At 40.8% G+C, this 27,997-nt stretch overlaps 1 protein-coding gene across 1 annotated transcript; it reads left to right on the forward strand.

Annotated features, from left to right (window-relative positions):
* Positions 1 to 27,954, forward strand: LOC146643793 (E3 ubiquitin-protein ligase RNF19A-like). Its single transcript, XM_085395340.1, has 10 exons — positions 1 to 152; positions 18,866 to 19,742; positions 23,000 to 23,208; positions 23,363 to 23,507; positions 23,636 to 23,798; positions 24,089 to 24,203; positions 24,378 to 24,536; positions 25,300 to 25,519; positions 26,122 to 26,265; positions 26,390 to 27,954. Exons 2-10 carry the CDS (start codon positions 19,135 to 19,137, stop codon positions 27,174 to 27,176), a joined length of 2,550 nt encoding a protein of 849 aa, XP_085251466.1. The 5' UTR covers positions 1 to 152; positions 18,866 to 19,134; the 3' UTR covers positions 27,177 to 27,954.
* Positions 27,955 to 27,997: the final 43 nt, after the last annotated feature.

Raw genomic sequence — 27,997 nt, forward strand, 5'->3', positions numbered from 1 at the left:
CGCGGTAATCAGACTCGGGGAATGTACCTCGGCTGTCCTGCCAGGTTTTTTCTGCTGCTACACATTTTCAGGTACTGCTTCCTGCGAAATGGAGACAACGGTGTACACTTCAGCTGTGAAGTAAAGGAAAATCAGGGGGAGGTTGTACGACGGTAAGTTTTCACCTCGTAGCTCGAACCAGCTGAGCTTTTGTAAGATCAGAACTTCCTTCTCTTCGAGGCTGCTGGGATGCTAGCAATTTTTTTTTCTTTTTTTTAGCTTTGTTAGCTTGTAAAATTTCCTTGTTAAAGTGGTGGTCGACAGAAACCTTTATCCGACACCAAATAAAGGTTTACGAGCGCGAAGGGGTGCTTATATAAACCACCCACTTGAAGTATTTGTTAGTGAGTGAGCATTTGGCTTCGGCTCAGCTGCTCAGCAACTCTTTGGGCGATTAAAGTTAAGTCACTAGCCACCCGTAGCTAGCAGGCTAACCCTGGTTAGCCAAGTGGAAATTGTAAACAATATTAGATCGTTTCTGCGCTGAGCTCCACACGACGAGTAAGGTATCTCATGCATGAACGTTTTTACTACTTTTAAAATAAGTTGACAGAGCTGGGTCTTTCCAGCTTTTAGTTTAGGGCTCTAAAAGCCGTGGCCACAGTTGAACTTTCGGAAAATATGCAACTTTAGCCAAAGTTCTTCTGCTTTTGTGTTTTGTTAGACATTTAGGCTAATATATATGTATACATATATAGTATACATGTATGTATGTGTGTATGTATGTATATATATCTATAAGTGAAGACGGTTTACTTCTCTGTTTTGGGGGTTGTGGGGGAAGGTTAATGATTTTACACTAAGTAACCTGCATGTAAAATCAATTTAACTATTACATTATGATCTCAATACAGATACTTCTGTACATTGTTTACTGCTGTCGCTTTGTATCACTGTTTTAATTAGTAGTAGCATATCAGTTGCTCAGTCCTTCCTCGATGGCGGTGCTGACTTTTAAAGCATGCATGTTAAATAAATTCAGGGCATCTTCACTGGGGCTTTCCGTCAGTGAGTCACGGTGCTTTTGCTTGCTCTTGATCCCCTGTAGCATTTCACTTGAACAGAATTAATTCCAGATTTGGGATTTGTACACAGAACCAAACCATTTGTGCTGTAGCTTTAGGAAAACTTGGTCAGTTCGGTGTTTTAATGTAGAAACTCAAACTTTACTATTCTTTCAGCGGCACAAGTGACTTGGTTAGTCAGCTTTTTTGTTGCTGTAGTACTACTGCCATGTTACACATAAATATGTTATTGTTTACATCTCTTGAAACTAGGAATTTGTTTTAAAAGAAATATTACACATATCTTATGCACCTGCTATTTTCGGATGAGAAAATCTGTTTTTAAAAAATGTATAAATAAATAAAGAGATGACTAATAGAGGTCAGCCCCTCGTGGAAATTCATCAGAGAACTTTATTTACTCAAGCATGATTTGCATTTTTCCTTATTACATGATCAGAACACCTTAGGTTTCTGTCAGGTAAGGTAACACCGACTCATTGTGTCCTCGCCTGCCTTGCCTTTAATAAAAAGTACATTCTTAGCTAGGTAAAACCCTTGACAGGTGTATTGGTGGTTTCTAAAAAGTAGGTTAAAATGTTCTTCTTGTACTTTTATGATATAATACATTTAACTTTTATTTGCAGCCAAGTTTGGGGACAGAAAACAAGAACTGGTTTCAGCTGATGACTAGTCTCAAATTGTCAAATCTGCTGAAATGAAACTCCTTCAAAGCTTCTTGGTTTTATTTTATTTTATTAGTAACCTGTGGCCGAGCCACAGAAGACCCTTGAGCTGAAGCAACATTTGCTCTATTGCAGTATTCCCTCTTATCTTATTAGAATGATACACGTATGTTGACTTTTTCTGTGGCTTGTTGAATGAACTAGCAAATAAGTATGTGCTGGGAACTGACAGAGAATATTTAAACATCTTTTTTTTTTTTTACTGTCAAATAGGGTTAATAGGGTTTTTAGGGTTTTCTGCTTGTGACAAATGATTAAAATGTGAGTCTTTTGTTATGTGGGAACAGTAATAGGTTATATTACAGCTTTATCTTTGTGTTTATGATTATGTAACCAGGAATCCAGATAACATAAAATAGACTTCTGAAGAATATCGTAGTAAATGTGCATAAAACTCATCCTGGTCTTAAAGCAGGACATATTTTAATCTTCAGCTTAGTTCTGTTATATCCCTTCTACTGTAGCTTTAGTAGACTTTGGCAGTAGAATTTCAGCCAAATAAATTTAGAGGCTGTGAAATCAGTGTGTCCATGGCATATATTGCACAGTGAGCCTCATCTCTGCTGGTGAATTGTGAGTCGTTGTTTATGGGGGTTTCTTTCCTCCTTCATTGTAGAACAGAAATAGCTAGTGCTGTCCCCCGCCCCCCCTAAATTCACCAATCTGCTTCCTGCTGTTTATAGTGAAAAGTCTTTAGCGGACAGTGGAGGGACTGTTATGTTATGTATTGATGATGAGATGCACAATGTGGAGAACTGAAGGAGTGGATTCCCCTAATGTCTCCTGTTCTGCCCTAAAGTAATGAGTGTTGGCCCCCAAAAAATATGACTTTCGTTCCTGGGAATCTCTTGACATCATTCATGACATCTGTGTTTGCCCTTTCACTTGCTGTAAGACTTTGGCTTTGTAATGTTTACATCAGGCTGGCATTATGTCTTCATCACCAACTTTGCTGTTAATTCAGATGATTTAGAGGGTACATGAGCTTCTGTGGTATTCTTGGAGGAAGAAGAGCAGGACAGTTAAGACTGAATGAATAACTCGATTTCAGACAACAAGTCATTATTGAACTATAAATTAGTAACTAACAGTGGACCAAAAATTGGAATCCTAAATATCGACCTACGTATGCCAAACACTTTAGGAAAGCATCACCGGTCTAGTGAATTCAGCACAAGGAGGTTTTTTTTTCTCTTATTTATATAGTTATTATTTTTCCCTTGAAAAGTTTCCTTTCTGCTTCCAATCATGGTCACATTGTGGCACAATACATGTCCTGCCAATGGCTTTATACAAATCCACTGACCCGTAATGATGGTAATGCATCAGCAAAGAAAGGGAAGAACATGACTTGCATCTAGTAAATATGCTGTATTTCCTAAGAGAGTGTGACTCAACTATAGAAGAACACTGCCATTCATTTGAAGTAGGCTTATTTTAAAGTTTGTATTTCTTTTTCCTCTCTGGTTGCTAAGTATAACAGCTGTTTTCTTGTTAAATATTTGCATAAGTCAAACACCACTGTGTCAGTTTTGAGCACTGTAAAATATTTTAGGTACTTTCTAAAATAAAGACCTGGGTGATATTTAACTGCGGTTTCATATTTGAGAATTAAAGGGGCGGCGACACAGGATGTGACTAGCAGCAACCAGAAATGACGCGGATAATGATATTCAGCGATTTCAGGTGACAACCAGTGAAATAACAGCTGGCCACGTAAAGGTGGTGTGTCCCCGTCCAAACTAAGAGATGGTATGGATATAATTGATTGACATGTGACAGGCTGATAGATTAGAGAGTTACTTAGGCAGTCAGAGCATCAAATGTCCACTAGCCCTCAAACACCAGCTAAGGAGTGAGGTACAAAACGCGAATTGGTTTCTTTGTTAACTGGAGACTAAAACTGAATGCAAGTATCACGTTTGTTACAGTGATCTCTTGAAAAATCTGCTCGCTGAACATTTCGCGTCTGTCGTAGCTCATATGTGTCTGTATCTATCTGATAATGTGGTTACTTTGGAGTAGGGCTGCCACAAACGATTATTTTGACAGTCGACTAGTCACCGATTATTTCTACGATTAGTCGAATAATCAGATCATGCATCCATTGGACGTAAAACATACAGTTTATTGCACCAGCATGCATCTGCTCTTATATAACTATCATTAGCTTACAGCTTGAAGTGTTTAAGGTATGCGCTAACTAAAAATAAAGACAAGATGATAGTTTATTAAATTTTAATGACATCTCCAGATTGTTTCGGTGGAGTTTAATAAACTCAGCCGTCTGCTCCTTGCTATCTAAAATATAACAGGACACCGGAGTATACTCTCGAGTATCTCATACTTCTGATAATCAGTTGTCTGCTTGACGTTTATTCAGCTGTGTAAAAACTATAACTTTATTTCTCAGCCAAACCGATTTACTCAGGAACAAATAAAATATATAAAAAAAAAAGCCAAACAATAACATTTTTAAGTTATCTAAGTGACTTATATTAAATGTTTAACCTGAGTAGCGAAAGACGGCGGTGGGTTTGAAAACGATTTGCCGGGAGTCCGGTGTTCTCACAGGCTCGAGTGAGCCTTGAACCCCGGCTAGCTATCGAGCTGGTGGGTAACAGACGTCTCAGAAAACGTCGGAGCGCTTTTGAAAATATGTGGTGTCCTGATAAACTGAGCAGATATTTGAGGTTTACACAGCTACATTCTCGCCTGAAAACATGTTAAATGTTTATTTTGTGACCCAGAAAGAATAATAAGAGTAATATTAAAACTAACTAGCTGCCGCCATTGTTGACAAATGCGTTGGGCCGCGCTATGAATTCTGGGACACAGCTTCTTCTTCTTCGGGGTTTAACGGCAGCTTGCATCCTTGTACATGCAGTGCTGCCATCTTCTGTTTCAGTCCGTTATTACACTCTTAAATTCTACTACTTATTCCTGCGTCTTTTGGGATCTTACAAAGCTTCAAACGACGCGTCGACTATTAAATTAGTCGTCGACGATTTTAATAGTCGACGTAATCGGAACTAGTTGACTAATCGTGGCAGCCCTACTTTGGAGTATATGTCATGTTGGAAACTGAAGTGTACACAGCATCCAGTGACACAGACGTGCATTGCCATAGCCAGTCAGTTGTGAAAGTAATCACAAATTTCACAAACGTTATTGGAAGTTAACACTTGAATTTTCAGAGCATCTGGATAGAAATCACCAAGCAACTTGGCATTCGTGATGGTATTTATATCCTTTTGATTGATTGCATTGTTTCTTCTTCTGCCATTTTTCTAATTGACTGGAAGAGAAAGGATCACCTCGAGTAGAGATATCCCACTGCTAACCAGTGTTTTGGCGGCAGTGCGGGCAAACCATGCATAAGTATAAATGCTGACAGCGGCGTTGGCTACATGGCAGGCTCTGGCAGGCATAATTTCAGTTTTGTTTGTGTGAAATGAAAAGCAGCGGCATAAAGCCAAAGATGGGCATTGTCAACATCCAACTAAAGTAAATGTTGTTAGGTTACAAGATTTACTTGGTTATTTCTTTATTTTATTACTTTTAAAACTTTATTTGGTTCTGTTCGTTCAGGCTTTTAACACAAACCTTTTAACGTCTTTAAAATACATATTTCCCTGATGCTTAATGGAGGACTGGACGAGGGCATGCTTGCTAAGGGTGAAAACCCCTCTCCAGAGGCCCTCTGTAGACCAATACCTCCACAAAGAGACACAACCATAGCACTGTAAATTAACCATAAGCCTGATCAGAGGGGAGTTTAGGCCTGGAAAGTTCTTCAACAACCCTGTGGTTATGATGGCAGAGTTCACAACCCTGCTGTGCTGCAGAGAGAAATTTGCTCTCAGCTCTGTTTGGAAATGCTTAAGATTTCAGTCGGTATATGGCATTAACCGTGCTGACGCAAAGCTCGATGCACAACAGCTCCGTGGTTGGGTTCATTATTTCCCGTTTATGGTTGGATGAAGCAGAGCTCACTCAGAGTGTCTAATGTCCATTCTTTATAACACAGCCTTATTATTTACTGTGTTTATATTACAATGTGTTGGCATGTAGAGCTTAAAGAAAAGTTTGTTTATAATGTAGCTTTGCAAATAGTTATGTCTTTTGTTTTGTGTCTTGACTTGTGAAATTTAAATGGTTCATTTTTCTCGTTTATCTTTGTTTGAAGCTCACAGAGATGAATAGATATCCCTTTGTGAAATAGGAAAATGATATCAGCACTTCCTGTCCTAGGTGGTAGAAAGTCATATTTCCCTGCTGTCTCCATGGTGATACATGAAGATGAATGTCATAATGACATGATAGAGTTTTGCTACGCAATCATTGCACTTCAAAAGAAGCTGTTTTCTCATCACTGTGTAGCAGATACAGTGGAAAAGTACCTCGCCCTGTTGCCTGTGACTCTGTTTAGTAAATAGTGCAGCATCAGAGGCATTCGCTCATGTACAGCCTGTCCCCACTCTCTGTTTAATGTCAGACATTATTATTATTATATTTGTCTGGCAAATAATGGGCTCAATAGAGTCATTACCCTTCAGGTTTATTTCGATGTCCAGCTGAGAGAAAGTTGGCCTACACCTTATGAGTGCGGGGAAATTGAACAATAACCAGTTTGAATTTGCTTCCATGCGTCTGATCCCGTGGATAGAAGCAGTGACAGCTGTACAAAAGTTAAATTATTTCTTCTTGGTGTGATATGTAAACACAGCTATGTAAAACAAAAAATAGATTTTCTATAGCGTTTGTCATCTAGTCTCTGGGCTGTCCCCTGGCCCCACGCCATGAACTTTGAATGCATTGTCATGATCAGGAAATCTGTCCTCAAGCTGGAATGTAACCAGAAGTTGGCGTACGTGATAAACACTTTTCTGAGGAACATTCAGAGCCACTTATTTCCAGTCTGGGATGGTAAAAGTATTTTTATCAATATCCCAGGGAGCTTGCATCATCTTTACCTAAATATAGACTCACCAAACTCACCGCCAAAGGTTTTCCTCATAATGCTATCACATTACCAAAAAAGCACCCATAGTCAAGTGCAAACTATTTTAAATCAACATGAGACGGGCGTCAGATGATGAGAGCCGAAATGTGACGGACTGGGTTCGGTTCAAAAATAGAAAAAGTAGATTATAAAAACAAAAACTGGCCAATTCATGATACAGGAAATGCCACATCTGGGTTGACAGCTTAGCTGTTTAAAGTACAGGACCGTAATTATGTTAGCCTAGATTCCCAAGGCACAAAACAAATGTTTTCTGGTTCATTATGAAGGGTGTGTGACTCTGGGTTGGGAGGTGAGAGAATTCAGCTAGGCACTCAGTGAAACAGATATATAAATGCCAGTTTAATCAACACAGTATTTCTATTAGTGTCTAGTGTGCTGTCCATCAGCAAACATTACAGATTTATGTGCCCCAAATATTAGCTAAATTGTTATTTATTAGTAAAATAAGTGACAAAATTCCTCTCTGAGTCTGAGTGCACCTCGTTTGGGGTAATTATGGTTCAACGATGGCAGTGAGCAGGCAGTTTGTGGGCAGCTTTGAACTGCCCATTCACCTGCAGTGTGTCAAAACTATGTGGTACAACCGGTCTGTCGCTTGTCCAGTTGTTGGTCCATCAGCATTGTCCACTGTCTGCGCTTTTCATGCTGTATGTATTTATTTATTTTTAAATCTTTGAGGTGGGGGCTGTTACGCAGGTCGTAGAGCGCGTCCTCTACCAATTGGAAGATCGGTGCATCGATCCCTGGCACATCCTGCCCATTTACCCTTGAGCAAAATGTTGGTGTGTGAGTGTATCCGAATGTTGGGTATAAGTGCTTAGATACAGTAGAGTATAGTGTAGTATAGTATAGGGCTGCTCGATTATGGCAAAAATGATAATCACGATTATTTTCACTGAAATTGAGATCGCGATTATTTGACGATATTTATTTAACCCTTTAAGACCTACTATAGAACCAAGTCCGCCAGAGTTTTTTTAAAATTTTTTACATGTTGTAGTGCCATTTGTGGGAGCATTTCAAGTTGCTAAATAACTGTTATAGCCCATATTTTAATAATATGTATGCATTAAGTCCATAGTAACTACATTAATTGCAAAAAAGTGCAATAAACTACAAAAAAATTGAAAATCGTTTTTGTTTTGTTTTTTTACATATATTTCTACTTGGAGAAATTTAAGAGGCTTATCCTTCAAAACTTTAAATACAAAAAAGTTGCAAAAAATAGTTTACAACAACAGGAAATTTATTTTGAGTGTCTTCATAGTTTTATTTTGGAGATACACCAATTTTTATATACACTGCAGGTAAAACAAAAAAAACAATCCTATGATGCAAATTTGCAAAGAAAACAGCAGGTGCATCAAAATAAACTATTTCCAGCAGTGCAATTCGAGTTCTAAGCATCCCAGAAACTATTCAGAAAAGTCAAACATGACCAGTAGAGGTTTTTAAGGCCTACAAGTAAAAAACTACATTTCCGCGAAAATGACGTCACTTCCGGTTTCGGCCAGGAAATGGCGGACATGAGACAGTTCGCGCTGACATCTGTTTCACTGTGGGAAGTGTTATGAACAGCTGATCGGATCGGCAAAGCGTGTTTCTGGAATATTATGTTTTTGTTCCTGCAAGCGCTTTTTATGCAATTTTTGCAAAGCTATATGTGGAAGGAAACCGTGACCGAGGACAAGCTGATGGCATAAGTTGTAAGTACAACTCCCCCGGTTTCATATGCAAAACAAATTATTGCGCTAGCTTACGTGGTTCAGATTCTACAGGGATTTAAAAGTAGTTACACAAAACGGAGCGTGCTGCTCTGACCGGATTTAAAGGGTTGACAATGACTTTAAAAAATAATATAAAATAGTGTGCAACACCACTGAAGTTTTTTTTTTTTTTTTTTTTAACCTCTCTTTTCAACCAACGGCAGTCACTCTCCTCTCCAAATAACTTCTGCTTAGCTTTCCGAGCTTCCCTCGGGTCCTCTTAATCAGCGGTCTCCAACCTTTTTTGCGCCACGGACGGTTTATGCCCGACAATATTTTCACGGACTGGCCTTTAAGGTGTCGCGGATAAATGAGGGAGGGGCTAATAATCGGCTCAGTCATTTTTAATGATCGTTGAAAGCCCAGATCGTAATCGTGATTAAAATTCGATTAATTGAGCAGCCCTAGTATAGTATGAATGTGTGTGAGATTTGGTGAATGAGGCTTGTAGCAGAAAGCTCTTTGAGTGCCCAAATTGAGTAGAACCGTGCTATATATGTACCAGTCCACATCTCATGTTTTTTTTTTCCCTTTTCTTTTGTTATCTACACAAACAGATCATGGTGTCATAAATAAAGCATTATGGCTCTTCTTGTATGTAGTATACAGCTTGTTGAGCGGCACTCATGTGACCAAGTGGAATAATAAATAAATCAAGTTGACAGCAATAAGTTATGTTACTGTAAGTGCAGTAAAAACTTCCCATATGGAAAAGAAATAGTAAAAACTTATATGTGATTACTCATGAAAGTGGCACTTTCTCATTACTTTCATATATTTTTTTAGTAAGTATACAAAACATACAAGTTTCATTATATAATTTTTCAAGGGATCTTATATGTGTTTTCACTCTTGTATGCTTTTCATACAAATTTCATACAAGACAGATACAAACTTTATAAGATTTATATATATCTTTTCCATATGGGTTCTGAGCAAGGCTTATACTGAAATGCAGAGAAAGTGTCGTACTAACTACCTAGAAAGGGTTGTCCTGTGGATTGTTTCATTGTCACTGATATCTGATCTAGTTTCGTGAGTCTGATATTGGATTCAAATATTGAATCAGTGCAGTCCAAGTCTGTATAAGCAGCTTATGACCCAAAATCTATAAGTCAAGTGTGTCACATTCAAAATACCTGCAGTACTACAGTAGTCCAGACTGTAATACAAACACTTCGGTTTGTCAGGCGCAGGCAATGCTTATGACTGTTATTAGTGAAGCCGTTTGTCATTCTGTCTTTTTCACAAAGCAATATTACAGCAATAAGAGCTACTGAAGAAAGAGACACAAGAGACGCTGGACTTTCTTATTACATAACACAGATAATGACAAACTTTAACTCCAAGGACATAAATTGAAGTTGATAAAAGGTGATAACTTGCAATACATGAAAATATTATTCCAATGCTAATATCAAAATTCAGTCTAAAATTCATATTCTGCTGTGTGTTAAATGTGATAATATTGTATCATTGGGTCTCTGGTGAGGTTGATATGTGTCCTGTTGTTTTCACTTTATCTGAGTTTAAGAGCTACTTTTGGAATAAAAATATTATATCATATGGAAAACATTTAATATCAGTTAATATGTACATTAGATTAGAGCTTGTCCACATGTCTGTAAAACCAGTGGTGACATTTTGATTGGATTCGAGGGGATGAAGCGTTCCACTGGTGTGACCTTACCGCTGAATTAGAGCTGGGCGATATGAGATTTTTTCATATCACGATATGTTTTTTTCATTTCAGGCGATAACGATATCTATCACGATATAAGCCAAATAACTATATTTGTAAGATTTAAATGTGCCGTTGCTCACAAGTAAAATGTGAAATAATCAGCAGCTTGTTTTTATTTAAATATTTATTTCCCATAATAAGTTCAACAGGGTAGATGTACTTAAGGAACATGAGACTTTTTCAGATAAATAAAGGCAAATATTGCAAACTACACAAAAGGCAGCCGCTAAAGCGTTTAAGTTTCAAAATAGAACAAACGAAACAGACTAAATTGTCAATTCCACTTAGAAACAAAATATTAATTCTAAAAATAAATCTTAGTTTGTTTTACAGAATAACAGACAAAACTGACTAACTTTTGTCAATATCAAATAAACTGAGAACTAAAAGGAAATTCTCAATCTCTCCTTGTTGTATAGCTTAGCTTTTCAAACAGTTTTAACAGTTACTTTAGTCTGACAAAAGCCGAATGACGAATTAGCGCTTCCAGTCAGAGACTGAGGCTACGTCCACACGTACACGGGTATTTTTGAAAACTGAGATTTTCCGTTTTCGTTTTAAAAAATAATCCCGTCCACACATAAAGGCAGAAATGAAGAAAAACGCTGCTATGAACATGCCAAAGCAGCAGGTGGCGCTAGATTCCTAACCATGAAGAAATGTTGGCCAATCAGAAGTCTAGAAGCCTCGGTGGGAAAAAGTAAACAAAGCTGCGGCATAGAAGCAGAACCGAGTCGTATGTGTGGACGGACAGTAACTGTGTGTATATGTAAGCATTTAAACACTGCAGAGAGTAGAATTAACAGTAACAGTATTGTAGAAATTCATTTCACCGAAACAATAACGTGGCGCACAGTGTGACGCATGCACCAGTTTATTGTATTTCCAGACTTGCTTTCGGCACAATTTACAGTGCACGCTACTCTGTTTTTTGTCAGACTTGAAATAGCCGAAATACCTTCACACTACGGAACTTCTATGGCTCTTCCGTTCGACAATCTCTCCGGCATTGGAACCATCATCTGTTTTCTCTTCGGTCACGCTCGGTTGATTTTTCTAGTCGGCACACTCATTTCCTCCATTACGCGCTGGCTCCATTACCCGCTGGCTCCATTACCCGCTGGCTGCTTCCCAAACAAACACGTGCGGCTTGGCACTTGTGCTGTACGTAACAAGTCACGCGACGTGACGCTGCGGCTGTGATTGGTTCGGCTCTGCGCTACTTAGTTTGGATTGGCTGACCTTTTTTTAAAAATTTTTTTTAATTTTTTTATTTTAAGAGGACAAGAGCGGCGAGGTCTATCGCGATAGCTTAATTTCTCTATCGAGTAAAAGTTATATCGCGATACATATCGTTATCGTTCTATCGCCCAGCTCTACGCTGGGTGATCAGGGTGATTTTTCGGGTCAGCACATGGTATTAAATGAATGGAATCATCATCAGCGACATGTTGACTGTTAGATGCTTTTTTTTAAGCTGATGGACTTGTTTACCTTTGGAAGTGGAAGAAACACTTTGTAATGATGGTACTGGAAATGGTTGGAAAAGGATGTTTGTTTGGGCGAGGGCCAGGGGTTCTGTTTATAACTTATCAATAGTTCAAAAATGACCAAAAGTATTTATGAAATTGAGGCTTGATGTGCCAGCATGCACTCACAGGGCAACAGCGTAAAATGTTCCATTGCAGTTTGGCTGTGCACCTAATTGTCTCTTTGCAAAATTACAGGCAAGAGAAACCTGGATTTATTTCCTTTATTGCAGCTCAGCAGCCAACATGTTATTGCTCTGGTCTCAAGAGCTTTACGTGTTAAAACCATTACCGCGGTAACGCCAAGTGACACTTTTTACTGCTATTTCCCCTTCTTCATTTTGACACACAAATTATAGTGTGGCTCCAAATGAAAGGCAACTATGTGGCCTTACACTGACCTGCATCTTCATTTGAAAACCATGGGATTAAATCATCTCACGATGGTAGTCATAACACTGCATGAGCTGATGCGAACTTGGCGATTTCCTTTAAGAGTTGACTGAAGACTGAAAGCATTTATTCTATCTCAATAGGATTTTTACCCTGAGGTTGTCTCAAGAACTGGGACACCATCCCAGTGTGTAAGCCTCGCTTGCATGTGATTGCCCCTGAGCCACAAAACCTGAATACATGCATGTGCGTGTGCTCGCACAATCGTGCATACTGACCTAAGTCACATGGAAAGTCCCGCTCAGGCTTGGCACATAGAAGAGGAAGGATTTTCCAGTTTAATTATGCCTGAGGGTGTAATTTCACGTTGACTTGTGGTTTGCTTGAAATTGCTCTTCTTTTCTTGGTAAAAATTTCCTCTTGCTCCATGTCTTGGTTACTTCGCCTGGTGTGTCATTACATTGTGTTATAATGTAGGACTGCAGGATTCAGGCATCACCTACACTTGTGCTTCCCATGTTGCGGTTCGCCTGCTGTATGATAACTTGCCTTCAGGGTCCCTAGTCTAATAGGGCTTTGGAGTTGACGTCACGCCGCAATGCATTGTGGGAGCGCAGCGCCATTTTCGGGGTCTACGAATCAAAAAAACACACTATGTGTTGGAACGACGACTACAAGAAAGATGCTTAAAAGCAGCTCAAAAGAGAGTGAACTGTATAGAGACCGATTGCGTCCAGAGGCGAAGCAGCGGTACTTGCAGAAAATAGCGTGCATTGGAAATGTGGACCCGTATGAAATACAGCCGTGGAGTAGAAACCCCGAACACCTAGCGCGACTGACGTAGCCTGACATATTTTCGTACCTTGTCTGTGGAGTCAGCGCGTACAAGTCGTCATTCAAACAAAGGTAAGTCAGCTCGAGTACTGCGTGTGAAATGCGTTTGATTTCCCTGCAAACATTCACATTAGTGCAGCATAAATTCATTCATGAGGGGAAATTACAGTGAGAACATGTGGAGGCTGTTAGAGGGATAACAGTGAGTTCAGTGCATTGATGTGACATTGTCCTGAAGGATTTAGTTATTCTTTATGGTTAAAGAAATTGCACTAATTTATTCATATTTATTATAAATAATCCTAATTATACATCTTGCTTCCATGTTTGTATCCTGTGTCACTAAAAATACATTTTATTTTAGTTTTATACATTGATTAATGACCTGCAGAATCTCCTTATCATATTAAGTGATTCATAATTGTCACTTTATGCTTTCCCCATCTCTAAAGTGATGACATCCTTGCATTACATACTTTAGGTTCATTCTCTGCAGGCAGGTTTCTGACAGAGAACAGACAGATTTACACTAACATGCAGCGATGGACACATAAAGAAATGAAAAATCACATGTATGTGCTAACTTTCTAAACACTTTGTTACATTTATGATAAAGTAGATAAAACACATTTATGTCGGCCATGGCTCATTAGTTCTTGTCTTTAAATGAACTTTGTCTGTGTGTGTTTCAGGTGCTGCACTCTCAAAGACTGAATGAACCAGCATTGCAGCCATGGGTCACTGTGAGCATCACAGGGAAGGTTGAAGTCGCCCACTGCAGCTGTATGGCCGGAGTCGCAGAGAACTGCAGCCATGTCGCTGCTCTTCTGTTTAAAGTAGAAGCAACAGTCTTGATCGTGGCACAAGGACTGTTACAGATGAACCTGCTTACTGGGTTTTGCTGGGTAATGTGACCAAGATACAGCCAGAGGTTGGCCATAAGATAGACTTCTCCTCTTCAGCTGCCCAAAAAAAGGCTCTTGATCAAAACATAAACAGACCATCCGTAGTGACAGGTAAAAGAAGCCGTCCTCAAAAAAGGAAAATCCCACCTGCTACTGTGGAGGAGTCTAGATGTATGCCTGTAGTGCACTGCCGTGTAAATAATTTGCATTTACTGAATATGTACTGACTGAGTCCCACTGTTCAAAAGTTGAATAAAGAAACAAACTAATTTTTGCCTCTTTTTATTTTATTTTATTAAAACCACCTTATAGAGCATCACATCAGTAACAGTGTAGAATCCATGTCATTTATAGTTTACAAATGACAAAATGTTTACACAAAATCATGAGTGTTTACATGATATCACCCACTACTAACATTACTTTATTTACTGTATCTTTTGAAAAAATAACAGCACAAGACTTAAGAACATTTAACAGGAGCAGGTTTCATTCTTCCCTGGTTTTATTATCACACTGTTCACCAAACGCAGCAAACCTTCACCATCTTATCCAGGAGGGTCACCTCTTCACCCTCACATGGAAGAAGTAATCTGATTGGCATGGTGGTTTGTTTGAAGCAGGTCCCTCGTGTAGCACTGGGACCCAGTCACGATGTTTCATCCATTTCATAGGCTGGTTTGCTGCAATAATGCCAAATAATTAGCAACTCTATAAATAGACGGTAGTTCTGCAAAATCACTCAGTAGGATGTTTGTTCTAATTTGCTATGAGCTCAGAGTGCATTGAAAATGAAACTAATAGGCTATAAAGAGTGATATGAACATATTTAGAACTTACCGGAATGAAACTGTCTGGAGCACCAACAGATATTTGGAGATGGAAGAGAACTGGAGCTCGTCTCACAGCTGCTATCCAGGCTGGACGCCTTCGTTTGCTAACATCGATACACGAGCTGCCTCATGTTGCTTCCAGGTTGGGAAAGAATGAAAAGATAAACCCTTTTCAAGCTTAATGTCTTGCTGGTCGTGCGATCGAACATTGCAGCCGACCACACAGCAAATACGAACCATGGCTGTTGTGTGTGCCTTCGCTCCCTTTTCACTTGCGCTAGACCCCCAAAATGGCGGATCGGGCCAAAATCCTTTCCACGCCCACCCCCGTGACATCACGCTCCAAAGCCCTATATATGGAAGATTTACTGCTTTTGTTAGTCAGTGACACACTGTGCATGTGTCACCTTGCACACAGCAGCTTTTCATAGTTTAAATTTCAAATGCAGAATCTCTTATTTAAAGAAAGTAAAAAAAAAAAATGGAGTCACCAGTTAAGGTGTATTCTTCTTTACAACTTTCATTCTTTGGCTGCAATGCTACAGCCTAATGAGATGCAATTATGGTTGGCACGCTTTTTCTCCTTTATCTTTATGTGACAGTTAAATGCACAGCTTAACGTAACATTAAAAATACTTATGAGGTAAAGTCAAGAAAAAATGTCTGCTGGAAACGTCTAGTCTTCTGCACACTGTCTGTTTGTTGTAATTTCTTCCTAGCAACCTGAAGTGCTGTACTTAACAAATATAAAGTTTAATTATTGACCTCAACCAAGTGGTTAAAACAGAAAGAAATACTTCTATATTTTGTGTCATATGATGACAACAGTTGTTAACATTTAAGGCTGGACCAATTCAACATTTCTATTTCTAAAGGCTCCAGTGATGAATTTGTTGAGACCGGTTATTTTATACCAAATCTTGATGATTCCACATGGATTTCAGTGAAAAGATTGAGCCCACCATTACACAAATATTGTTGTGTGGATTTTAGTGCTGAGAAAACTATCGTTTGTGGGGGATTTCACACATCAGTACAGCTGATGTGCACGTAAACTGAAGGCTTCAGTCACACAGGTCTAGAGACCAGTTGGCAACCACCAGTCATGAGTCAAAAGTTAGTAATTATTAGTAAGTAAATACTAAGTTACTAAAGCCCCATTTATGTAGGCCTGGAGAGCAGTCCCATCTGGGAAATATTCACCAAGCAATAGTGAAACTCTGAAGAGTGCATTGCAAACCAGTAAAGGCTACAGTTAAACTTAAAGTAAAAGTTGCACTGTTTTTGATACATGTTGGTTTCAGTGGGAGGGCACAACTTTTACTTTGAAAGTAAACGTTTTGTCTCACTACCACACCTTGTTTAGCTTGTGGGTGTCTGCAGATAAGTTGACATCTTTCATGCAAACTGCAGGTGACCACAGCAATGTGCGAGCAACCAAAGCAATAACCAGAGGCAGCACCCTCTTTGCAGCCAATTTCACCCAGCAAGCTCCAGCAACCACTACACATTTTTCCCTAATGACCGGAGGTTGCCAAAGGGTTGCCAGCCAGTCTCTTGATTGGTGTAATAAACTTGTACATCAGATAAACATATATAACTCTACTTATTAAACTAACAAATGGCAACAGACTTCAGATAAAAACAATGAACAGTTAAATATTTATTGGTGTTTATCTGTTAGATTTTTATGTCTTTAGACTGCGGCATACTGCTGTCATTTACGGTCATAGTTTCTCCTCTTCAACACACACGCATGCACACACACACACGCACACACACATATGTAGAGCTGCCAAGAGATAAGTGAAATAAAATACTATTCATTGAGTTGATGGCAACACTTTATATTACAGTAATGCAGTAAAAGCTTCCCAACAACGGAAACATCAAAGTAACTTCCCCCTTGCTGTGTGTGTGAGAAGGAGCAGCTTATCATTAATATATATGAACGTTTATGCACTAAGGGTTATCCTTATTTACATTATTCATTATGTTAATGACACAACTGGGAATGTGCAAGGAGCATCTAACTGCAGGTGAAGGGCTGTGTAAATAAAACTGGCAGCTATTAACCATAATTAAAGTCTTTTATATTATAATAACATTTGCATTGTAGCCATTAGGTATGAGGGCATATGCTAATGGTAGGTACTTATCAGTTTTGTCCCAACAGTAATACAGATACAGTCCTGCATCTGGTTTAATACATTATGTGTTGTCAGATGTGCGTTTGCCAGTGTATTGCATACATCTGTCATGTTCATACGTGCGTTTCAGGATATTTGTCTCTGAAGAGATGGGACTCTTATGCCGTGACACTGTCTGCAGACTACTGGCTGTATTTAGAGCTTGTAGATGTGCAAAAAGTCAGCCGAATTTAGTTTCAGTCAGCATCAAAAGGCTACTGGGATGCATTTGAGTTGTTTTTTTGTTTTTTTTTTTCTTTCTTTTTGAACCTGCCTGCTGCTAAACTGGGAGATAAAAATGGCAGTTTGGGATCAAGAGTCATTTGATCCAAGCATCTTTTTTTTTTTTTTTTTTTTTTTTTGGATGTTTGCAGATTTTATTGGGTGTTGTCAGTCAGAGCTGAGTGTGAACACCTGAAAGACTGCATTTCTGAATTTTATTGCATTTATAATCTTTTAATGGCCTTTTTAAAAATGCTTCAAGCTCGTGATCAAACCACTAACCAGATTCACTGAAAGTGTTAAAATGTTACATTAATTTAGTTGAGTGTATGTTATTATTAGGTGCCGAACTGAATCTGGTTTCAGGCTCTGCAACTAAAGACTTTTTTCTTTTTAGCCTTCCCCAACATTAAAGTAGTTGATGCTGACTTCGGCCTACATGCCATGGTACTTAAAGGTGGAAAAACAGCAGCCAGTCAGACTGAGGTTTGTAGGTTACGAGAGTGCATATGGTTGCTTTGTCCCAGTTTAGATTTGCAACAGGCTTGTTAATTAGTCACCTTTTGGCTCCCGCTGGAATTTTCCTGAAATTAGTCCCTAATGGCAAACACAAGTTTGCAGCCTGCAGCAGCCAGTAGAAATCCCTTTTGTCCTTTATATTGCTTTAGGGTTTTTAAAATACTTTGCAATTCATGATACAAACATGAGCACAGTTATACAAACATGAGCACAGTTATATAGGACATGTCAAGTGAGGGCAAACTTGGAAAGCGTTGATTTCTGTAATTCTGTTTATTTATTTATTTATTTATTTATTTATTTATTTATTTATTTATTCATGTATTTTTTTTTTAAATACTGCGAGAAGATAAAGGTGTGGAAACAAAATTGTGTTTAGAAGAGCGTGCATATTTTGCTGAAAGCAAAACAATCATGGTAAATTTTGTGTTGGATGGATTGGATAAAAATAGGCCAGGTCAGGTGGAAGGTGGTTAGGATTAAAAGAACTTCATGAAGCATTTTTGATCTCATTTGCTAGATTGGATTAGTCAATGAAATTTAAGACTCGCCTCTGTTATGCCTGTTATTTTGACCCTTAAACCCTTCACATCCACCACAAATGCGTTTTCACGCTGCTTTTACAGGTGAAGAGCTTATGCTTAAGTTGTGCAAACAAGCAGTGAAAGTACTTAAGGCTAGGTGAGGCTGCAGAGAACTACAGGCACAGCTGTGGCTGCTTTTGAGATCTATGGTGGAAACGCAGGATTTGTCTTGTTTTGCCTACACTTGACTAATACACACTCGAGGGAAAGCATGCAGCTATGTGAGAATAATAGCATGCACACACTCAGAGGCACAGAAGACACGCCTGAGAAAATGCCTGCAGTCTGCCAGAAAACTCTTAAACGTCAAAGAAGTGGTTACGCTTTAACACAGAGGCCAGTGAACAGCCTCACGGATGGCTGTCTTGCTTTTAAGATTCTCTTTAGTTGGATGGTTGTTTTGCATCTTGAAATAGTGTTGCCTCGTTTTGCAGCCAAGTGGTTCTGTTTTTGCAGCAGATAATTAAAAATTAATGTATTTGACTTCAGCACAGCACCTGATATTTTCCCCTCTCTCTTTTTTCCTCAGGTTTGTGGCCTACATCTGAACTTGTTCATCTTGGCCATAAAGGAACCCCTTAAACTGGTGTGACTTAAAACAAGGGCAGATCATCTCACACACCTGCACACCTCCTAAATCAGGTTCCTGCCACCATGTCCTAGATAGCAGTCTATTTCCTGAGCATCTTCCTTAAACCCTAGTCCCTCTTTCCGTCTTCCTTCTCCGTACCATCTCTAATCCCCGATCCCAATGTGGTAATTGCTGGTCACAGCACCAGTGGCGCCCAGTTTGGCGTGATGAGCAGCCTGCACCAGCAGCATCATGGCAGCACAGGCTCAGAGCGAGATCTTCACTCTGCTGGCTCCTCTGTTAGCCTCCCCACAGTTAGAAAGACTCCCAAGAAGCGCCGTCTTTCTCTCCATGCAATCTTTGGGCGCCGACGCCGGCCCGAACGTGACCCCAAGCGCAAGGCGAAGGCTCTGCAAGCTGAAGTTGGGGTGGATGGTGTCGTCAGCCTCGAAACTGCACAGGTAGAGACTTTGCAGGATAAAACTGCAACCAACTCTCCATTAGATGTAGCGTCAACTTCTTCAGTGCCAGGGTCTTCGTCAGAGCTGCTGGAGTGCCCTTTGTGCCTACTGCGCCACGCACGCGATCACTTCCCAGACATCATGACCTGCCACCACCGCTCCTGCGCAGACTGCTTGCGACAGTATCTGCGCATCGAGATCTCAGAGTCACGAGTCAACATCAGCTGCCCCGAGTGTGCTGAGCGCTTCAACCCCCACGACATCAGGATGATCCTGGGAGACCGAGCCCTCATGGACAAGTACGAGGAGTTCATGCTGAGGAGGTGGCTGGTGGCTGAACCTGACTGCCGCTGGTGCCCAGCCCCTGACTGCGGGTAAGAACCACAGCTGAGGGATTAGATGGCCCCTGAGTGAATAACACACAGGACTAGTTGGTGTAGTTCAAACATAATACACAAGGCAAAAACTTGGGAAATGAAGGCTTTTAGATTTACATTCAAATGTAACTGAAGAGTAGGAAGGAAAGTTGAGATTTGCAGCACTAATTACAACAAGGCACGTGTAAATTTCAGACAGCTTCCAAAATTTTAAGCCTGTGATATTATCCTGAAAAACCTGCAAATTCATATGGGCCAAAATCTTAGTTTTAATTACCTGAGATGTGCCTGATCTTCTGTAACTTTGATTAAACCAGTGCCCAACTCCTAAAATAACACACTAAGGCAGAAGATCAAGGAAATTTCAAGACTGTAATCTGACCCTGTGAAGTTTACTCCAGCTTCTGCATTGATGTCTTGGCTAAAAATAACTCGTAGCAATAATAGCCGCATTTATTCTGTCAGTCAAAAGCAGCGAGCAGTCAGTTTATGATGATGCCCGCTGTGTTCAGACTGCAAATAGGTTGTAAATGAGCAAATATTCAGTATATAGCCACAAATGAAGGAGCATGTATAACAGTCTGAACAATACATGAACTAATTTATGGTTGGATCAGGTGTATTTTACTTGTTCTTCACTGGCCTGTGCACTGTATGTCCTCTACTGGCCAATAACACGCCGTTTTAGCTTCTGTACAATTAAGTCCTTCTTTCTCCTGATTGGCTGTACTTGGCTAGCTTGTAACCTTGTGCTTCTAAGCACCGCCTCCCATCAGTGTAGCTGTGCCTTAAATGACCATATAAGGAAATTCATGATCAGCTGACATCAGACTAGAAGACCCACCACACAACAAGCATTTTGAGTAGTATAAAGGTTTTTATATACACGGACCAGATTATCTGAAATTATGGCAGTGTTTTAGTATAAACATTCAGCATCATGTGACAGAAAATAAAGGAAAGCATAACACACCCTTCAGTGATAATAATCTTAAAATAAGGCGAAAAGTTATTTAACCTAAAATAACAAGTTATAAGCTGAATGAAAAAAGACAAAACAAAAACCCTATTTCAATTATTAAAGTTGGAAAAAATTTGCAAGTATTGCAAGTTGCTGGTTTGGGGTAAAAACGAGCTCTGCAAACCTCCTAAAAATGTTAATAAACTGCTGTTTCTTGCAGTTGGAAATCTTTCTTTTTCTCTCTCTCTCTTATATGTCAGAGGCAGTACTGGGTTAAGGTCAGTTCAGGGTCTTGTATGTTTCGAGCCGGGAGGGACTCAATAGTTTGCTCACAGGGTCCTGAACTGACCTCCATACGTCTCTTGCTTCTCATTGCACCATTAGGCCGTGACTGCCTCCATGCACACAGCATACGTGTACTGCTAATGTACCCTTACATCAGTGTGTATTTGGTTTTGCTCCAGGTGCTGGCTGCACTATTTTGTTGTTTTTTGCTTTGTTTTTTAAATTTTTGCTCCAGTCAGCCATGATCAGTTCAGCTCTGTTGTTGTCTGCTTCAGAAATGGTTTCACCCTTCACTCACTCTCATGATCGTCTTGCATCAACAGTGCTGACCCTTGTCTGCTGGAATAATGGCTCTTTCATGAGTTTGTTGCAACTCAGCTACAAACAGCTCGACTCTGGCTTGCTGCCACTCTCCTCGCTGGTTAATGCTCTCAGTCTTTATTGTTGTATAATTGTGCAAATTACTGGGCTCTGTTGGTCAGCTCAACTGTGAAGTTTGTCAAATTTGAGTCCTCATTATTCCTTAAATAAACAGCTGAATCATCTTTATGCAGTGAAGTTTTGCTCAGTTTCGGATGGTGTCCTATTTAGTTACATGCAAGCATAACCGAAACAGTTTTTCTATTTTGGGCAAGCTTGGGGTTTCTTTTAAAAGTTGAGCCCAAGTATATCACTGTAGGTGTTACACTACCAGTTAAAACTGGTTGAATTATGGTCTGACAGTAAAATGTATGTGAGGAAAACAAGATGGGGATAATACCAAAAGGCCATTTTGCAATATTTTACCACTTTTTACAACGTGCCATCGGTTCACCTCACCAAGGTGTTAGTGTAGACTGTCTAGAAACTGTGCAGACTGGCTGTTTTGTTTAAGTACATGTTCACATTCAGCCTCTACTGCTGCTTGTCAAATGTGTCAATAAGAGGATAACAGAGTTTATCTGTTAATGCTTACATTCACTTTCATTTCTTTCATCAGAAACTTGACATGTGATGAATAGTTTTATATATTTACTCTACTGCTTCTATTTTTTTGTATTTCTTTTTTAACTTCCTCCTTCCTCCACTGACCTTGAAGAAATGTTAGATGTAATTATATAACTTTGCATTTAAGATAACTCTAATCTACCTTTTGTAAGGTTAGCCTTAAGGGTTTAGTATGACTAACTTGTCTTCCAAACTTATCATTTTGCTTCATTCGCTAACTTATAAATCCCATTGATTCCCACCAAATAGCGTGCCTCTTTAAGTTTCCAGCTGCAGTTGCTGTTGCTCCCTTGCTGTCAGCTGATGTTAACGGCTATATTAGATTAAATGCTCATCTCATGTTAACAAAGATCTTGACTCACAGCTGTGTACGTCAGACGGTGCTGCAGCGTCTGTTTAATTTGAGTTTGTTTTTTTTTGTCTTTTTTTCTTGGGAATTCATCCTAAACTGAGCAAGAGGCTCGTCCTCCATGTTCTCCTCACACAATCACATTTAGAAATGTGGAAGATGATCAGGGTTTGAGTGGAGCAACTAAGAGTTCCTTACAAGCTGCTTGCTGTCGCACTGTTTTTGCTTTTCCTCACGTCCCCGTGATAACCATCATGCAGGATCCTGAATGCCTCTGAGTTTAAATGAAGCTGTCATATCTGCTGCGGTATCTAACACAGAAACCATCCCCCATGTCTCACCCCTGGAGGGACACGAGGGGGGCTTTGAGTCAGCAAGCTCGGGGGAAACAGTCACTACCATTCATAATATTCTTGTCACTGATATAAAAGCAGGTTATTTAAAGCAGCAGTTGTGATGGGATATAAATGACTGCTGCAGCAACGGGCTTTTATGGTGTCACTTTGTCAAGTTTTATGTGCTCATTTATAAAAAGAAAGCCCTCTAATAAGCCACTGTGATGACTGATGTAGGTTGCTATGGTGATATGCCATCCTCCAGATTTGATTATACCTGTAGCGGCAAGTCCATTCTGTCTCACCAAATTTTATTTACCATCATTTCTCTTTTTAGTTATGCAGTCATTGCATTTGGATGTGCCAGCTGCCCAAAGATCACCTGCGGGCGTGAGGGCTGCGGGACAGAGTTCTGCTACCACTGCAAACAGCTGTGGCATCCCAACCAGACGTGCGACACCGCACGGCAGCAAAGGGCCCAACACTTCCGGCTGAGGAGTTTCAGGTCGTCCTCACTCAGCTACAGCCAGGAGAGCGGCGCTGCAGGTAGCCCACAGATAGGTGCTACCATACAAAGCTCTCAGATTAACCTGACCTGTTCTTTGGCATTACACATTAAAGGACACTTGTGATAAATTCACAGTGCACAGAAGCTTTATCATTTTAAGCACAATATTCAGTCTGTTTTATTCTGCACCAGGTGATGACATCAAACCATGCCCTCGCTGTGCAGCCTACATCATCAAGATGAACGATGGAAGCTGCAATCACATGACCTGCGCCGTCTGCGGCTGTGAGTTCTGTTGGCTTTGCATGAAGGAGATCTCTGATCTGCACTATTTAAGGTAAGACTTCCTCCGCCCTATGCTTTTCTTATTTTTTAGGTTTCCTTTAATATTTACAGCTTAATATTTACAGCTCTCTTTTTGTCTTAGCCCTGTGAAACTATTTTATCTCTCTTGTCTCCTCCCAGTCCATCGGGCTGCACCTTCTGGGGGAAGAAGCCGTGGAGCAGAAAGAAGAAGATCCTGTGGCAGCTTGGCACATTGGTGGGTGCTCCTGTGGGTATCGCCCTTATTGCTGGCATCGCCATCCCTGCAATGATCATTGGCATCCCTGTCTATGTGGGCAGAAAGGTGAGAGCTCCCAGCAGGCAACAGGGGTACAAAATGTGTGTATTCAGAGAAGTGAGAAGTGGTGAAGATCTTGCAGATTAGTACAGAGAGGTTGTGTTATGCCTGTTTTTTTTTTTTTTTTTTTTTTTTTTTGTACCAGTTTTGTGTTCCTAGTACAGTATCTTGCATGTAACAAGTTTGTCAAATGTCAGCCTTGAGATGTGGGGACAAAAGGAGGTGTGTGTTCATCATTTGTGGCTTTACTGCAAAGCGTGTGAAGTTAAATCATACTGAACAATTATTCCCATCAGATTCATACTCGCTATGAAGGCAAAGACATCTCCAAACACAAGAGGAACCTGGTGATAGCTGGCGGCGTGACGTTGTCTGTGATCGTGTCTCCTGTGGTTGCCGCGGTCACTGTTGGTGAGGAAAAATGTCTTTTTGTTTTGTTTCACCATCTGTGCCTTCATATTGTGCCTTGCTTGTACCAACACACTGAGTTTAAACATGTTTCGCCCACCAGTATTTTCTTAGTTAATCTGCTTACCTTACCTAAGTGTCAGTCATAATAATTTTTGTTCATGTTGTGTTATTTAGGAATTGGCGTTCCCATCATGCTTGCGTACGTCTACGGTGTTGTCCCGATCTCCCTGTGCCGGAGCGGAGGTTGTGGAGTCTCTGCCGGCAATGGGAAAGGAGTGCGAATTGAGTTTGACGATGAAAATGACAACATAGGCAACGGTGCTGCAGCCACAGGTGAGAGTCTTATACTGTACACAGGCTATGGGAAGAACTTAAAGTCACAGTTCAGATAATAATGATCCGTTAATGAATAATTAAAAATGTTGTTTTAAGCACCATGGTGCTCTGCATTTAGCTTAGGTCAATTTTCAGGTTAAATATTTAACAGGGTTGATAGAAAAGATTACTGTATGAGTTTGTTCTCACGGTTAGGAATGCATACCAGTCATTACTCTTACATCTGGCCATGCCTTTGTTTTTATGCGCATGACATTCATTACTCAAAGGGCTGTTGATGGAAGATGCAGAAAAGTATTCAGGGCGTGTGACTGTGTGAAATGACTGGCACGATATCAGCAATTGTGATGAACTAGGGGCTCTGCGTGACGGCGAGACGTGTTGTTTTCTCGCAGCTTCTGTCATCAATGAAAGTCATAATTATTAGTACAGATGACAGCGAAGACTTTGACCTTTTCAGAAACATAAGGTGTGAGACGTGATGATGTCCTTTTGATTCCAATGAGAATTTAATGATGTGTTGTTCCAGGATGCATGGTAAAGTCATACCAAGTTCACTCCTGAGTTTATTACTTATGTGTGTCCACTTTGACGTTACTGACCATGCTCCATTTGTATTAGTTTCACTTCTTTGGGCATTTATAGTCACAGGATACAGTAATACTATATCAGAAAGCCACATTGTTGCTTTAGTTTTGTCCATCAAACTATTCTGTAGCCTAATAAAAGCTCACACTGTGTCCCCCTTTTCTCTGGTCAGACACAACCTCAGTAGCGGAGACTCGCCTCAACAACGCCAGCCTCGGCGATGGTGCGAGTGTTGGTGGTCTGACGGGCCTGAGCCTCAGTGTGAGCGGAAGCAACATGGAGCGCTGCGGCGTAAGTTCCACCCAGCGGGATAACATGAGTGACAATGCCAGCACCACAGCCCTCGCTGGGACCAGCATCACCGGAAGCCTCTCGGGCAGCTGCTACAACCGGTAAATGGACTGGACTGATTGTGTGATAAGCACGCCCAGATGAGCCCAAACAGAACACTGTCTGAGGGAAAATCCAATAGCTATTCTAAATTGGTCGTACTTGTGAATGGGTGTCTGTTGGCCCTGTTAATGGACTCCACTTCTCGCTGACAGCTGATGAAAGCTGTGATAGGGTTCAGCTCCCCTTCTCGTGACCCTAAATTGAATATAAGGGGTTAAGAAAACAGACAGATGAATTAAAATTAACCCATAACTTCCTAAATTTCCTTAACTCCTTTCTTTAACTCAGCAGTGCACTCAAAATAAAAGCTATGAGACGTCATTCTTTACTTTCATCACTTAAAAGAAAAAAGCATGTTAGTCTTTTTTTTTCTTTTTCTTTGTATTATTTTCTCTTCATCGTAGAAATTTTGCACTTCTATGTGAGTGGCAAATGGTGCAGTCGCACAATGTTATCAGTGTCTGTGTAGCTTAGAGCTTTCCAAGCTCCTTAGACCATTTTATCAGTGTTAAATGTTTTAGGACTGAAACTACATCGATGGGCTTGTTGTTCACTTGTCAACTGGACTTTCTAGTTGTTTTGACTGCTTTTACTTTTCCAGGATGGAAGTCCAGGCCGACGTCCAGAAGGAACGCTGCAGCCTTAGTGGGGAGTCTGCCACAGTCAGTCTGGGGACAATGAGCGACAACGCAAGCACAAAAGCCATGGCGGGGTCCATCCTCAACGCCTACATGTCTCTGGAAAGGTCAGCACTCAGATTATACACATCCTCCTTGTTCTAGTAGGAATTTGGTGACCTAGATTTGTTAGACTTGTAGGCAGCTGCCCTATGATCCAATAAGTTAAATGTAGGTGATTTGATTTTGCAGAGACAACAGTCTGGAGGTGCAGGCAGACGTGGAGTCTAAGCAGGAGAAGGTGAGACACGGAAGCGCCAGCAGCAGCCTGGATGAAGCCAGCTGTAGTAGCAGCTCTGCTGGCCTGAAAGGAGCTACGTGCTCGTGTCCCTCCACCTGTCGCTGTGCTCAGCAAGCCAACCACTCCTGCCCCTGCCCGCCGTGGTCAAAGGATGCCTCCACCTCTGGGGTCAAAACGAGCAAGGGCAAGCGTTGGAAAAAAGCCAGCAGCATCAGCAAAGGAGAGGCAAAAGTTAACGAGATCCAAACAGACATGGACACTCAGCTTCTGGAGCAGCGCAGCACTAATTCCTCAGAGTTCGATTCTCCGTCCCTGAGCGGCAGCCTTCCTTCTGTGGCTGAGTCGCACTGTAGCCACTTCTCATCTGAGCTCAGCTGCTCAGACCCCGAGACCTCGAGACCGGCTCCTGCACCCTGCTCTCCCCCGATGGACGCCCACCCTCATAATCCCATCAGCGCCTTCAGTGACGTCACCATCACGCCCATGCCAGAGGTGGAACACGACCGCCTGGAGCACTTCCCGCCTCAGATTAGCCACTCAGCCTTCACCTGCCGCCTGCTGTCTTCATCTCCACCTGCTTCGCCAAAAGAGGGAAGTAGCGGGACGTTTCTGTACATCAGCGAGGAGAGTGTTGGTGACACAGAGCCAGAGAAGGATGAGAGCTTGAAGGAGACCATTTGCAGCGCTGTGCAGCCTGTAAACCAAACGAGAAAACGCTGTATACAAACGGACATCTAAAGGAGCTCTTCAGGCATGATACTGCACAAACACAGCAAGCTCAGTTAGCCTTATCACCCAGTGCCACTGTTAAACGCAGGCACCGTCCCTACCCTCCATGCATCTTGGGAAGCTGGTGATCAAGATTAAGGCTATAAATTAATTATATATATATATTTTTAGAAATATCTGAATGTCAGGGTTGAGGTTTAAGTCAGAGATGGAGAGAGAGGGATGGATTTCAGGAGCAACAAGAACATGACCAGATGTGTGACATCTAAGCGAGATGTTAAAGCACCCAGCAGTGCTTCAAGGCCTATAGTAAGTAGAGTTGCATGTACGGGGACAGGTGTGTAAAGCAAGTTATCAGGTGGTGCAGAAGGTCCAGCTTTCATGATGATCTGCAAACTCTTTTCAGTCCTGGTGGGTTTTCCAAATCCCACAAACCAGATTTGACCCTTTCCCTCCCCAAATAAGAAAAGAAGCAGAACTGAAAAAGCCGGATAAGAGCAAATAAAATGTCTTGACAAAACTGAGCTGCTATAAAGAAAAAAAATCCACACCAACTTCTCCTTGAGCACATTAGCAAAAAAGAAAAAAAAAAAACGAGCAAAAACCAGAGGGATGTGTCCCCGCTGTGGTCCACCACCAGCTCTTTCTGTGAATTCTTTAAATGGCAGCGAGAAACGCCGGAGAGGAGTCGGAGAGGAGCGTGGAGGCGTCTGCCAAGCATTTACACTTTAGAGGGACCAGCTATTCACCCGCAGATTTTATGGTCTGCAATCATATATAAGAAAAATATTATCTTTGCTTTTTGTTTAAAACGTGATTCCTGTCATGTG

Source organism: Rhamphochromis longiceps, linkage group LG22 (genome assembly GCF_057381845.1).
Source record: "Rhamphochromis longiceps isolate RC_006_pf linkage group LG22, R_longiceps_female_GT1.1, whole genome shotgun sequence".
Lineage (NCBI taxonomy): Eukaryota > Metazoa > Chordata > Actinopteri > Cichliformes > Cichlidae > Rhamphochromis > Rhamphochromis longiceps.

What these genes read in the sequence shown, in the direction of transcription:
- LOC146643793 (XM_085395340.1), top strand. Translation starts at nt 19,135, where the DNA reads ATGAGCAGCCTGCACCAGCAGCATCATGGCAGCACAGGCTCAGAGCGA. An exon ending in CCAGGAGAGCGGCGCTGCAG is followed by an intron (nt 23,209 to 23,362) that starts GTAGCCCACAGA and finishes ATTCTGCACCAG; the next exon opens with GTGATGACATCAAACCATGC. An exon ending in TCTGATCTGCACTATTTAAG is followed by an intron (nt 23,508 to 23,635) that starts GTAAGACTTCCT and finishes GTCTCCTCCCAG; the next exon opens with TCCATCGGGCTGCACCTTCT.